Below are 12,917 nucleotides of genomic sequence, written 5' to 3'. Positions count from 1 at the left end.
TGTGATTTCGATCCATCTTTCGTTCGAGATACGCGTTACCAAATAAATTATCACTTCTGAGAGATTATAAGAAAGAATAGTTGGAAAATGTGGGAACATTTGATTAATTTTCGATGAAATTTCAAGAGGAGTAACAGTGGCCTGCATGTATAGCACCGATTGCACAATATGGTGGGCCAGATTCGTTAGTTGCCAAGTTGTGCAACAAGCGACGCTAAAACGCAAAATATGCGCGCGTCGTGATGAATCAGTTATAATAAATTCCCATTTGTAAGTTTTAGAATGGTCTAAATGTATGAAATCTCGCTTCTTGGAAATGGAAACTTTAACCGTATATCATTCTTTTAAAATATTCTATATCCCACAACATATTTCTTTCGATAGACTTTTAAATTTATTTGTTTCATAAATTTTAAACATTTATTGCAAACAGATTTATTCAAAATTTTAATCGCGCGTCATTCCCTCAACACATCATCTCTCATATTTATTTCCTAATGAACTTTGAAGAAAAATAAATTCATTTATTATAAATAATTTAGTTAAATTATAAATATCATAAACACATCTATTTATTTAATTTAATTTCTAACTTAAATTCACAATTTTTCAAATTACCAACCAACATAAAAATGAACTTATTTTTCAGAAACTAATTATAAGCGTAACTTACAAATTTGATTAGGTTGAAATCTCATTACGAACTGTATTTGATAGTAAAATCACTTCAAACCTGAGATTAAAAAGAGGCGACGTTTCGAATCATTCTTTAAACAACGGACACTCCATAATGAATCGTAATTAAATCATACGTTATTATTTGCACAATTTTTTGGTTTACAGCAACTCTAAAAATTATATTTTCAACTCTGTCGCAGAGACATCTAACGTTATAACGTCTAAAATTACTTTCAACCGTGAAAATTATACAAACGAGCAAGAAACGTGAACAAATTAAAAACAGGCCAGGCATGAATCCCCAAAGGTTAATCGAGCTCTTTAAAGTCGCGTGGACACATCCGTACGATAGATCCAGAAACGAAGACTCGTCGCTTTCTCTTTTATTCCCAATGTAATCTAATAAGATCTAACAAGGCGCTTTAATCGGGAGAAGAACGCGGAAGAGTACTCACCAGCAGCTTGTTGTCCACGGTCTTGACAACGATCTCCTCCGGCGTGTACTGGGAAACATCGAATCGAAGCTTCAGCATTTTGCTGTCGCCTTCATCCTGGATGAGTGGACTGTTCAGGCCGTCGAGCCAGGCTGAATCGTGCTGCGGGCTCAGGGAACTGCTGTTCTGCGTCGAGCTTTGCGTCGTCGTGCTGAAAGGTACAACGCAACGAACCTTCGATTAATTACCGACCGTAACACGCTTCGTTTCGTTTTTGTAACTTTTATCACGGGACAATTGTGAACGTCTGGACGATGGACAAATAAAAAGCAAAAATAAATAAATAAATAAAAAAATTAAAAAAAAAAAAACGAAGACATAAATCGAATATATGTATATGCGTCGACGACGATGCAATGGCTATCGAAAACAATACAAATGGCTCAACGAGGACTCGTTCACCTACGAGTGATCTGGGTGCCACAGTTCGAGAGAAACAGAATCTTACCTTGATGGGACTGATACCATATTAATACTATCGATTATACCATTTTCAGTCTTCTTCGATGTTTATAATACAGTGGATACGAACAATACACTCGATGATAAATCGTCGATAATTTAAACTCATAATTTTGTGGGGGAAAAATTGTGCAACAAATTTCAAGGGATCGTTAATTACGACAAGATTCTTTCCAGTAATTCGCAAAGACGTTTTGCAAAATCTTTGCGAAATCTTCGAGAGTATTTTTATTCACCTCGGTCAGAATGCTGTAGAAAAATCTTTGTGAGAAGCAAATTCAGTAGTACAAAAGATAGACGTTTCACGCTTTGAAACGAGCCTAGTTGCACGATTTTTCTTTTACGAAATTCAATCGGTTTAAAATATCGACAATTTTAAGACTATTTTGTGCCGAATTTTAATACTAAATTAGAATTTTAACAAAACATTAAGAGTATCGAACAAGAGTATCGATAATTTCGTCAAGTGTCAAGGAATCGATTCAAGTGTCAATATTTCGATTCCGTACAGTGTTATTTAATTTGGTATTGATTCAGAACGAATCGGCATCGATAACTGATACCAAGTACTCGAAGTTTCGACGCGTATCGACACTTCTCGCTGAATACGTTGGTATCGAATTGATCGAATATCATCAATAGTATCGGTATCGAGGCGATCACTACCTTACACACGATGGCGGTGACAATGCAACGAACAATAGCAACAAAACACAACATTGATACTGGCTCACGACAAACGACCAAGATCGTGCGCATCTACTTATTTTCAGCTGACTATCGGCGTGTTAAGGAACTCGATTTCTACAGCGTGCCACACGCTCGCCAGTCTCGATGGCGTTGTCTCATGAAACATACGCGAGAAACTGCAGGGAAAAGCGATCATTATTCTAATATATCACTATACGTTACGAGGGTTTGGGTTAATTCATTCACCGAGGAGTTAATACTTTGCCGATCGATCTACTCGTGAATAATCTTTGTGCCCATTACCTTGTACAGTGCTTTTGTTGCTGATGGTGGCTTACGGTTAGTTGGTGGTGTGAGAAAGAAGATAGTAGGTAATTGGGGAATATGGTAAATATATGCATACATATAGGGAAAGCGAACGCGCGAGGCAGCTATTTCGATAATCGAGTCATCGGTGAATATTTGAGTAGAGGAAATTTATACAATTGCGAAAGTTTCCATCAATCGACAGATTAACCACTACATAATTGGTATCATTGGGCTATTTGCGATAGGAAAAATTTAAGATATAAATCGTTTCATTTAATTTTGTTACTAATTTTTAGCGCGGTGTAACGTGAAACACAAAGTAAAATTAAATATACTGAATTTTAGTAATTTGATGTAAACTAATATAGTGACTTACTTGAGAATTATCAAACTAGGATTGCTAATTGAAGTATGTGCAATGACTATAAAAAGAATTTGCTGTATTTATAGTCTACATATTATTTAATTAAGGTGCGTATCATTTAATAGTATCTCCATGTAATTATAAAATTAATTATTATGAAAATGAAATGAAGAAGCTATTAGAAAAACGTTTCATTAGAAAATATCAATAGAACGTATCTTACTTGTATCTTGTGTGTATGAATTATAATGCCTTTTTAAACTATAATTTAATGAATTTAGAATTGTCAACGTAGAATATTACAAATTTGCAAAGACACGTACATATTGGAGAGCTAACTCTATTAATAGTAAAGTTAGCAACAGGTTCGATATTGATGCAATTAGGCAACTTCGAACTTTCAATATGCAGCACACACGCGACTCGGGAGTAACATTAACCTCGCAACAATGACACTAATTTAAAACTACTTGTTCGTGATACCAATTAATCATTAGATTGCAGATTTTCATGCACTTGTGGGAAATTAGAAAATACTTGCATAATTGCAGAATGCATATAGTACATAAAAACATAAAAAATTATAATATTGTAATATTATAGTAAATAAAACAAATTTTTATTTTCGGACGGAAGGAAATTTAAAATCATTTAATTTCCAATTTTGCCAGAAGTTAAAACCGAGCAAAGAGCTGCCAATTTCTAACGCAAAATACCACAGAACAAAATGACGGACCTCTACCAAGGAAAATATGGACATCGGGGAATTATTCGGACATTTAAGAACAAAAAAAAAAAAAAAAAAAAAAAAAAAAAGAAGAAGAAAGAGAGAGTGATCGTTGGTTTTTTTTTTCTCTGTGTGTAGCGTCACCTTTTGAAGCTGTCGAATGCGGACCGCTTTGGCGGTGCTGCAGGGTCGACCTTGTCCCAACCTTCGGTCTTCGAGGTAGTCGAGGTACGATGTTCGCTGGTGCTCGTGTGATGTCGACTTCGAGTTAGTCACCAACGTGCCAATGCAGAGAGCCAATCAGAAGGCGAAACAGAAGTCGAGCAAGAGGGAACAGGGGACAATTAATATTTTGTTAACTTCGGTGGTTGGTTAGTTTCGTTCAGTCGCATAATTCCTCTCTGCGGCCGTGTTATCGGCATAGACACTCATCTGTTGCTCATCTTTCTCCTTTCCCGTTTCTTTCTTTTTTTTTTTTTTTTTTTTTTTTTTTTTGATTTTTGGAAATCATCCTGCTGCTTCCTGGCGTCAAACGAGTTGTCGATTCCAGCATTGTTCCACCGCTGCGTTGGTTGATTCTCGGTTATTACCCAACGATACTATTTAAGGGTTAATTCGCAAGCGCAGATTCGCAAACACAAAATAAATTCGAGTTAAGAGTTAATCTCAGCTTTAACCACTGACTTCGATATTAACTTCACCGTCAACAGGTTGGATGCCTCGACAAAAGTTTGTTTCTTACGTCGTATCTTCGATTAGCGGAAGAAAAGAAGAATAAAGAGAACAAAAGAATGTTTGGTTGGCAAAGAGAACGAGAGAGCATGTAGTTGGTTTAGTTTGTCGCCAAGAAACAGTATGTACAGGAGAAGTTCCAAAGAAGGTCCATTCCCAGGATAAAATTACTCCGTATTTACATATGAAAGAGGCGTAAGAACAGCATTGAAAATTACATCCCCGCCGGTTATTTGAAAAAAAAAAAAGAAAGAAAGAAAACGTTCACAGCGTGTATCTCCAAATAGATGGCACTCTTGTTTAGAACCTTTGTGCTTCGACTTTGTGTGTTGCAAAGCGATGTAAAACACATTTTTCCACTCGGGAGCCAAAGTGATCAACTTCATTTCGGATAAAGTTGAGACGCGTGATTAATATTCGATATATTAAAAAGCAGAGGACTCATTTTCAGAACTTGGAAACTAGTGCGGACAATTGCAAATTTAAAAGCAAAAATAATTTTCCTTTGTATTACAACTTATATGAGGTTGATCAACGTGGCTTCTGAACGTCTCGACTATCACCTAGCAGTTCCCAAAGTTCTTACGAAATCTTCATAGATACATATGTACATTTCGGTCATGGGATTCTGAACGAGTGAGAAATACCAAATTTAGGAACTGCTGATGCAATCTGTTCATTAACGCTGTACGCCACTGCCGGTTACACGCTGTTACATCACTCAGCAATTCAGTAATTAGGTGAACTAAAACCAAGTGTCTGCATCATGCCAATCAGCCATTAAAAATATTACTTTGGTAAGCCAGCAACCGATCACGGTTTACATTCTGGGAGAAAGATTCTCGACGACAGAAGTATGTACGTCCGTCAGGAGGAAAAAAAAAAAAAAAAAAAGAAGAAATACTCCCTAACTTGATAGAGAAAATTCGGAATGTTCAATCGAATAATTGTATATTCTGTAATGATGTATTTTCGTAATAATTGAAACTGTTTGGAAATAGAGAATCGAAATGTTCAATGTTATTTAATTTATGCTCCACATTCAATATTGAACTTTTAGACTTTTGCTAATTTTAAGTATCCAAAGGGTTAATATACATGTAGGAATTAACCCTTTAAAGGCTCACTGAATTTTAAGAGACAGTGTCAAGTCTCTCTTTTTTCATTTTATTATTTTACTACTTTATCTGTTATCTTTTCTATTTTGTCAGAAAAAAAACTTCTATTTTTGTACACGTAATAAGAAATTATACATATAAAACTTAACTACGAAATTCATATTATATTTGCACAATATAACAAACCCTTTAAAAGCCGATACATTATATTATAACGATACATTATTACATTAGAAAAATTCTCAAGTTCAATTGAAAAAAAAAAAAAAATTGAACTTCGATTCAGATTCTCTGTACTCAAACAATTTCTTAAATGAAATTAACGCTGCTCTTTTAAGAAGACTAAAAATCCAATTTTTCAAGCTGCATAAACCTTCTTTTTTCATTCGTTCCATCCCCGAACGAATTCCGTCAGCGATCGATGCCGCGCTAATTTCTTCGATTAACCATCGTTAAAGCAATCCACGAGCCGTCACGAATTAACTTATCACCAATTCAGGTCGCGCTTGGTCGTTATTTATAGCAGGCCGGCGACTAAATGCCAGTTCGCTGCAAGTTTCGTAAAACTGATAACCGGAAGTCACGGCTCCTCGCTGTTCGAGGAGGTCGGCGACCCGCGATGCTTTCTAAAATAGTGCACGACCACGACTGGCCTCAAAATTAATCCTCCGCTCTGCTCTACCCTTGCACGTGAAACTGATATCCGTTTTAGAAAGTTTTAAGAATTAACCTTCTCTGACCGGCAAAACTAATGCTTCCAGCTTTCACTGTTCGTTCCTTCCCTGACACTTTGGGAATCGAATTTAACTTTGTCGCCGTTCGATCTCTTTTTCACGATGCTTTATACATGTAGCTTATAAAACACGTACATAAAATTATATCGAATGTTAGAATTAAATATTTAAAATTTACGTACGTTTTTAATATCTATTCGTACGAGATCAATATCAATCTCAAAAAATGTAATTGATAAAAAAGATCACAAGTACGTGTAAAATTTGTCAGTAAATAAAATAATATTCTTTAGGATATTTATTACATTTAAATATAATCATACGGATGTTCGATAAACTCTTGCAATGCCTCGAAAGAAATAACGGAACAAAGTACTTACACAGTCAACGAACAATCGGGGCGGAATTACTAACGGAATAACAATTTTAGAAAGAAAATGTCGCGGCATCCTGTCACGCGACATAACGTGGCTCGTGTCTACTATTTTATCCTTCATACGAGCACTGGAATGAGAAAAATAGCAATTCGCAACTGCCAGCGCAGTGCAGTGGGAACGATGAAACGATAAAAATACAATAATTAAAAGGGCTGTTGCAATAACACTCCAATGCTCCGCTTTCAAATAATTTTAGCAAACCGACAAGAAAACAATCAGAAATCACTGTTTCGAATATGTTATGAATTCGCAGTCAACTAATATTCGTGTTGATAGACTCTTACTTGAAGCTCTATGCAATCTTCTTAATTCTTTTTCCATTACAGCAGCAATCAATCTCGTAAAAAAGAGAAAAAAATAAAATCCAGTTAAAAAGAAACAAAACGAAATAAGATTGATAGATTCAGGTTAGTCAAGATCTGCTGCCGCGTTCTTCGATCAGAAGGAAGCGATCAATCACGCTGTTCGGTCTACGAACTGCAGCGTTCCATTATAGATTTTATCATACATACTATACGTGCCATATTGTACGAGTGCTTCCTTGAAAATTCGGTTACTTGATTATTGTCGATATTATAGCAGATGAAACGATATTTTTTCAAAATGTGTCCGTGAAAATATAAATTTCCATAAGAATAGGCACTCTGGTAATAAAATTCAATTGAATAACAAATTTCGAAATTAAGTATCCTAGTATTAGATCAGTCTAGTCGAGTCTAGATGATCCGATTTTGTACATAATTCTTAAACACGATATAATTTTAATTTATTATAATGAAAAATACGATCAATAATTTTAAGATGTATCGTACGTTGCAAAAGAGACGACTGAGTTTTAGAGAATTATCTGAAGCGAGGAGAACAGTAGAGTGAATCTCGTGAACTGTAAGCCCAACGATACTATTCGAAAGTTACAAAATCTGTACGAGCGTTTCAATGCCAAACGACGGATCTCTGAACTCCCTTTCTAAAATGTCCAGACACGGAGGGAAGCGCCTATAAACTTCGTCGCGAAGAAAAAAGGCCCATTCGACGAGCGTGATAAAGAACTTGAAAGGAGGAGGCATGTTTTCGCAAACATTTCGCTCAAAGTGGAACAGAAGGTAAGGGAGAGTAGACGGTAATGGGTAGCGGTCGGTCAGCAAAGGAAGAGGCAGAGTACCGCGAACGAACAAAAAGGGCTTCTTTCACTTTGGCGAGCCTCTTTCACACAGAACAAAAGCCGAGTCCCGTATCGAGACGATCGCGATGTCTGTCAAAATGTCTTTCAAACGTATAAAACGTGCAGGAAGCGCTCGTTTGATAGAGGCATGGAGAACGCGGTAGACAACAATTATCCTCGGCAGGAGAAAGGTCCTACGTGTCTGGTCGCGGCGAGTCACGAGAGGTCAACCGTGCCGGAGCAGGATCTCTCCAACGCGGAATCGTCGATCTGGAAAGGGCATGCGATACGTCACCGGCTCGAGACGCGCCTTTCAATCGTGAATTGCAGTGCCTACGAAATGTGCTATTTGCATACCTCGGTATGTACATACTTAGGATAGTTATTTAATAATATACTTCGGTACGATACAGTACAATACTGTTATTACTGTTGATGAAATTCTCCGTTATTATATAAAATCATCACGAGCACGTGCTGACAGACTACTGATTAAAAGAATTCAATTCAAGGCTATTGACTGCAAGAAGAAATTTGTTGCTACCAAATCTATCAATCTTCAAAAATTTTATAGAGTTCAATAAATGACACGGGTATGTCATTTTATTCCTCCATTTCACGTTAATAACATAAGCTAATATATTCTAATTTCGTATTATATTTCCTTATAATTACAATTTAAGAGAGCCAATCGGTGATTGATCAGGAAGAAATCGAGGATTTTCTTCGGTTCGAACGAGTTCAATTCTATTTATGATTCTAATCGATCGAGCACAATGACGATCGTAATTTCACCGTGAAAAGAACAAAGATAGGACAGAGGACATCCAATTTATCCCTGGCAAGGATTCAATAAGTAGATTATAAATTTCTCGGTATGGAATGTAAATGGATCTATACTTGGCCTAGAAAGATCGCTTGAAAAAAAATCGATGACTAGCGCTCGACATTGCCAATATCTAAGTTAATCGATCGCCTCCCCCTGATTTATCGAGCCACAAGCAATATGCAAATTTGTCGGCAACGCTTAGGAAATTGATACGTTGACAAACGTTATCTATAAGTAATTTTTTTCCTTCAAGTGGAACCTATCGATTCCCCTGAGGATTTTTTTTTTTTAAATAATTAGCGATGAAATTTGATCGACTGCTATATAGAAAATTTAAAACTAGCAAAATGTACAAAATATTTAAGTTATAGCGCTTTCTATAGCACTCGGTATATAAAACAATTTTTTATTAAGATTTAAATTAGATTATTAATTAATTCTTCAATTTCTTCATTTAACTTTTTTTAAATTAGATTCTCAACTTTGCACAAAAATTCAGCCTATTTATTACTTATTCGATTGTAATGGAAAAAATTTTGGAACACTTTCTAATGCTAGAAATACTGTGGAAGAAGTAAAATCAATGGTGTGATATGATATAATCAATAAAACAATTACTAGCAACTGTGAACAGTCAACGACAAGTCAATTACTTGATTTAATCATAAGGAATCGGTCAAAGGCAAAGATTACTGCGAACCTATACACGTATGTGTATCATCTGCGTAAAAATTTTCTATAGAATGGAACAAGCACAGAAAATTCTTATTCTTCTTATTCTCATTTTACTCCATTTTATATACTAGAAAAATATCCAATGTATCTATCACTAAATTTCATGTAGATACGGTACGGATTCAAAGTCGGGGTACACATTTTCTCTGCGTGAAAAACTTTTAATATCAATAGCAACGGCACTAGATTATAGATGTACTATATATTTATAAAAAATTTAGATTGACAAATGCATCACACGTAAAAGTATATAAAATATTCGAATTAGTAGATTCCGTTTTTTTTTAAATATATCAATAAAACTATAAATTTCCATAAATATTCAGAAATATTATGGTATTATTGATTCTGGTGATTTCTATGTCTAGAGTATTTTAGTATCTACATTGTACACAGAAAATGAATACGTCTGTATTTATATAATATAGCCAGAAAGACAATGTAGGATATGCAATGAATTAACATAAGGCAAGATATTAAATTCAACATCAAACATACAACATAGTAAAAGCATTGAAGCTTGAATGTGGTACTATATAATCTATTCTAGCTGTCGGCAATCTCCTTACTCGATCGAAACGAAAAACTGCAAGCGGAATTAAACGAGCAGAATATTACTTCGTGTTTCTGCAGCGTCATGAAACAACCACCTCATTGTCTTTCTAACGAGCTACGCGCTCGCATAATCAAACATCACGGCAATCTCTCAAAAGAAACTCGCGTTTAATTTATATACACGTGCCTTCTCGCACATAGACTGTGAAACGCTACGCTAATCGTTTGCAAGCTCGCAACTCGTGATCTTAACCGTGAACGAACATGAATCTCATCGACTTAAAGCACGTCCGCGAACTTTCGAGCATCGATTCGGCACAGTAATTTGTCTGATGGTAACTTAGCAGAACAAAATTATATCATCGTGTCACATGCAAAATGAATGAATTTTTCTCACGCTACAAGATACTGAGTCAGAATCGTCGAAATGATATAACAGGCAATTTTATGAGCTGCGACTAACTCCATGTTTTTGAATTTTTAAAATTGATTGACATTCAATAAATTTTCTGGGTAATTAAATTAAATAAAGCTTCAATAAATTTTCCAAATAAATAGAGTTGACTAAATGGCAAAAATTCTTTTTGGCCGTGGAGCAATTTCATATTAAATATTTTGTAATTTCTACATATATATACGTTTTTATATTTGGAACGTTATCAATATAATCGTGATAATCACATCTCACTACAGTGTTAATGAAAAATTTTCAAAATATTTTATATAACACGTAATATGCTCATAAAGAGTTCCCATGGTCGTGCAACTATTTTCGTGGCGCAACTATACTGTCCCATTTACGACTTTTGCCCCGCTAAATTCTTGAAACGGCCCACTGTCCACTGCTGACCAGAAAAGAGCGTGTAACGTGTTACACGCGATTACGCGCCAGATTAATTCGACTCCGATGCTTACACGCGTGACAACGCGTCTTGCTATCTGTTCGGTGGATCGAACACCGCTCGTAGCATTTCTATGAAACGCTACACACTGAATTAATTTCAGTGCAAGGTTCATCGCTATAAATAACTCGCCACTCGAATTTCCGAGAGCTTCCGAGAGAGTAATTACTCACGATCAAAGAGAATCTCAGGGAGGTTGTTCGAGCGATTCACAAATCTTTCGACGCGATACTACGTACTCGGAGTTCTTTCAGGAAGTTTCAAAGTTATTTAAGAAGATTCAAGAGAAACTTGACTCTAGAAGAGTAATTTCTCTTTGCCACCTAATTCCTTCCAAACAACTGGAACTATAGTTTCTAGAACAATGAGCTTCCAAGTCCAATCATCCCTAATTTCAATTAATCCAATTTCGATCTTTTAATCCGCAGCAACGCGCATCTGTATCTAAACTGCTGAATTAAGCTCGAATGATAAATTCGATCTATCCCCAGCTTATGTACACGTAACAGTTGGTAGGTACATAGACTAAACTGCCAGCTTTGCTGTCTTGTGCAAGCTGATTAGTAATCAAACTGATAACCCGACCATTCTACGGCAACGCAGTAAATTTTAATTACCTGTCGCACGCTTCCGCTCTTAATTCGCGAGTTCTTCATCACGTGAGTGTACAAGATCCTCTCATCGATCGATAGTTTATTACTTCACCATGTTCTACTTTCGCGTGGCCTAAATTCTCTGGACATTCACCCTCATTTTCTCGTGTAAATTTGAAATGATATATATCTGTAGTTGCAAGGAAAACCACCGTATGTCACATGCTTTCACTTTCGTGATACTGTACTATTTACTTTACATACTTTTTCTCGATTACTTGTAATGCAATTATATTATATGTAAAATATAATACATGTATTATATCATATAAAGTATATTACTTCTCTTTCCTTTTATCTAAGTATACATAAAAAAAAATATGCCATTTCTGGTCAAATAGGAGTATATGCAATATAATTTTGTTTTATTTTAACTACAAAACGAGTTGTAGTGCCATTAAGCAGACAAAAAATAAAGGAAGGCTTGCTTTGCTTTGCCTAAATGCTAGACATCAATTAAATTGCACTGTCTTTACATATTCTACGATTCAATTAATGTGCAAATTCCAATTTTTAGATAGTTTTCCATACAGTCACAAATATAGAAGTTTCGTCGCATCTGAGTCGATCTTCTACTCTCTCAATCGAGTAGATCATCATACAAACAAATTATTCAAATGAAACGCGTAGGAAAAGAAGTTTCGAAACGACTCATGGTACTCTTCACTGATTCATCCCCCACACGCACCAGAAAACTTTCAAAAGCCCGCGGGAGTATTTATTTCGAACGATACCTGTCTATTTCTGGCTAGGCCGTCCCTGAGTACCGATTACGTCACCGGTGCCATGTGACTTCTTGGATCTCGTAACTCGTAATGGTCCATATTCACCTCCCACGCGTCGACCGACGACGATCCATCATCGATTCCGTACACCTGCCTACCTTCAAACCCTCTTTACATTGAGAAAAAGCCAGCTTGGCCCTCTTCCTATATTTTAAAATATAGATTTTTCTTTAATTTTTGTTGTACACTTGTCTATCCTTGAACCTTGCTTACATCGACAAAATCTCGTACTAGAAGAACTTTTCAATGTATAATTGTTTTAATTTTACTGTACAGTTACTTAGATCAATCAACCTAGCTCAATCTTTTTCGAAAAGGATTTTTTAAAACTCACATTTCCTTTTTTTTTTCAATTTTTTCTATGCGTCTGTCTACCCTCGAAGCCTATTCACGTCGGGAAAAAATCTAGCTTGATTTTCGAGTAGGATTTTGATTTTTCTGTACGCCTGCCTAACCTTGAGCCCTATTTACGTTGAGGAAACGTAGTTTAATCTTCTTGAAAAAAATTTTTGAGCCACATTTTAACAAAGACAACTTTCTTATTCAGTCAG

General features: G+C 35.7%; 1 protein-coding gene across 3 annotated transcripts in view; it reads right to left on the bottom strand.

Annotated features, from left to right (window-relative positions):
• Positions 1–12,917, bottom strand: part of LOC122539072 (heat shock protein beta-1) — a 37,575-nt gene that overhangs the window by 18,385 nt on the left and 6,273 nt on the right. For 2 of the 3 annotated variants that reach the window (XM_043673672.1, XM_043673674.1), the window contains exons 2-3: positions 3,869–3,985; positions 1,134–1,323 (exon numbers count right to left, since the gene is read on the bottom strand). In XM_043673672.1, coding sequence (XP_043529607.1) covers positions 1,134–1,323; positions 3,869–3,985 — 307 coding nt within the window. The remainder of the gene's footprint in view (positions 1–1,133; positions 1,324–3,868; positions 3,986–12,917) is intronic. The other variant, XM_043673673.1, reaches the window with a different exon arrangement.

The sequence above is a fragment of the Frieseomelitta varia genome, unplaced genomic scaffold (assembly GCF_011392965.1).
Source record: "Frieseomelitta varia isolate USP_RPSP 00005682 unplaced genomic scaffold, Fvar_1.2 scaffold_190, whole genome shotgun sequence".
Lineage (NCBI taxonomy): Eukaryota > Metazoa > Arthropoda > Insecta > Hymenoptera > Apidae > Frieseomelitta > Frieseomelitta varia.
Note: the sequence above shows the minus strand (reverse complement) of the source record. Positions and strands in the feature narration are given on the sequence as shown.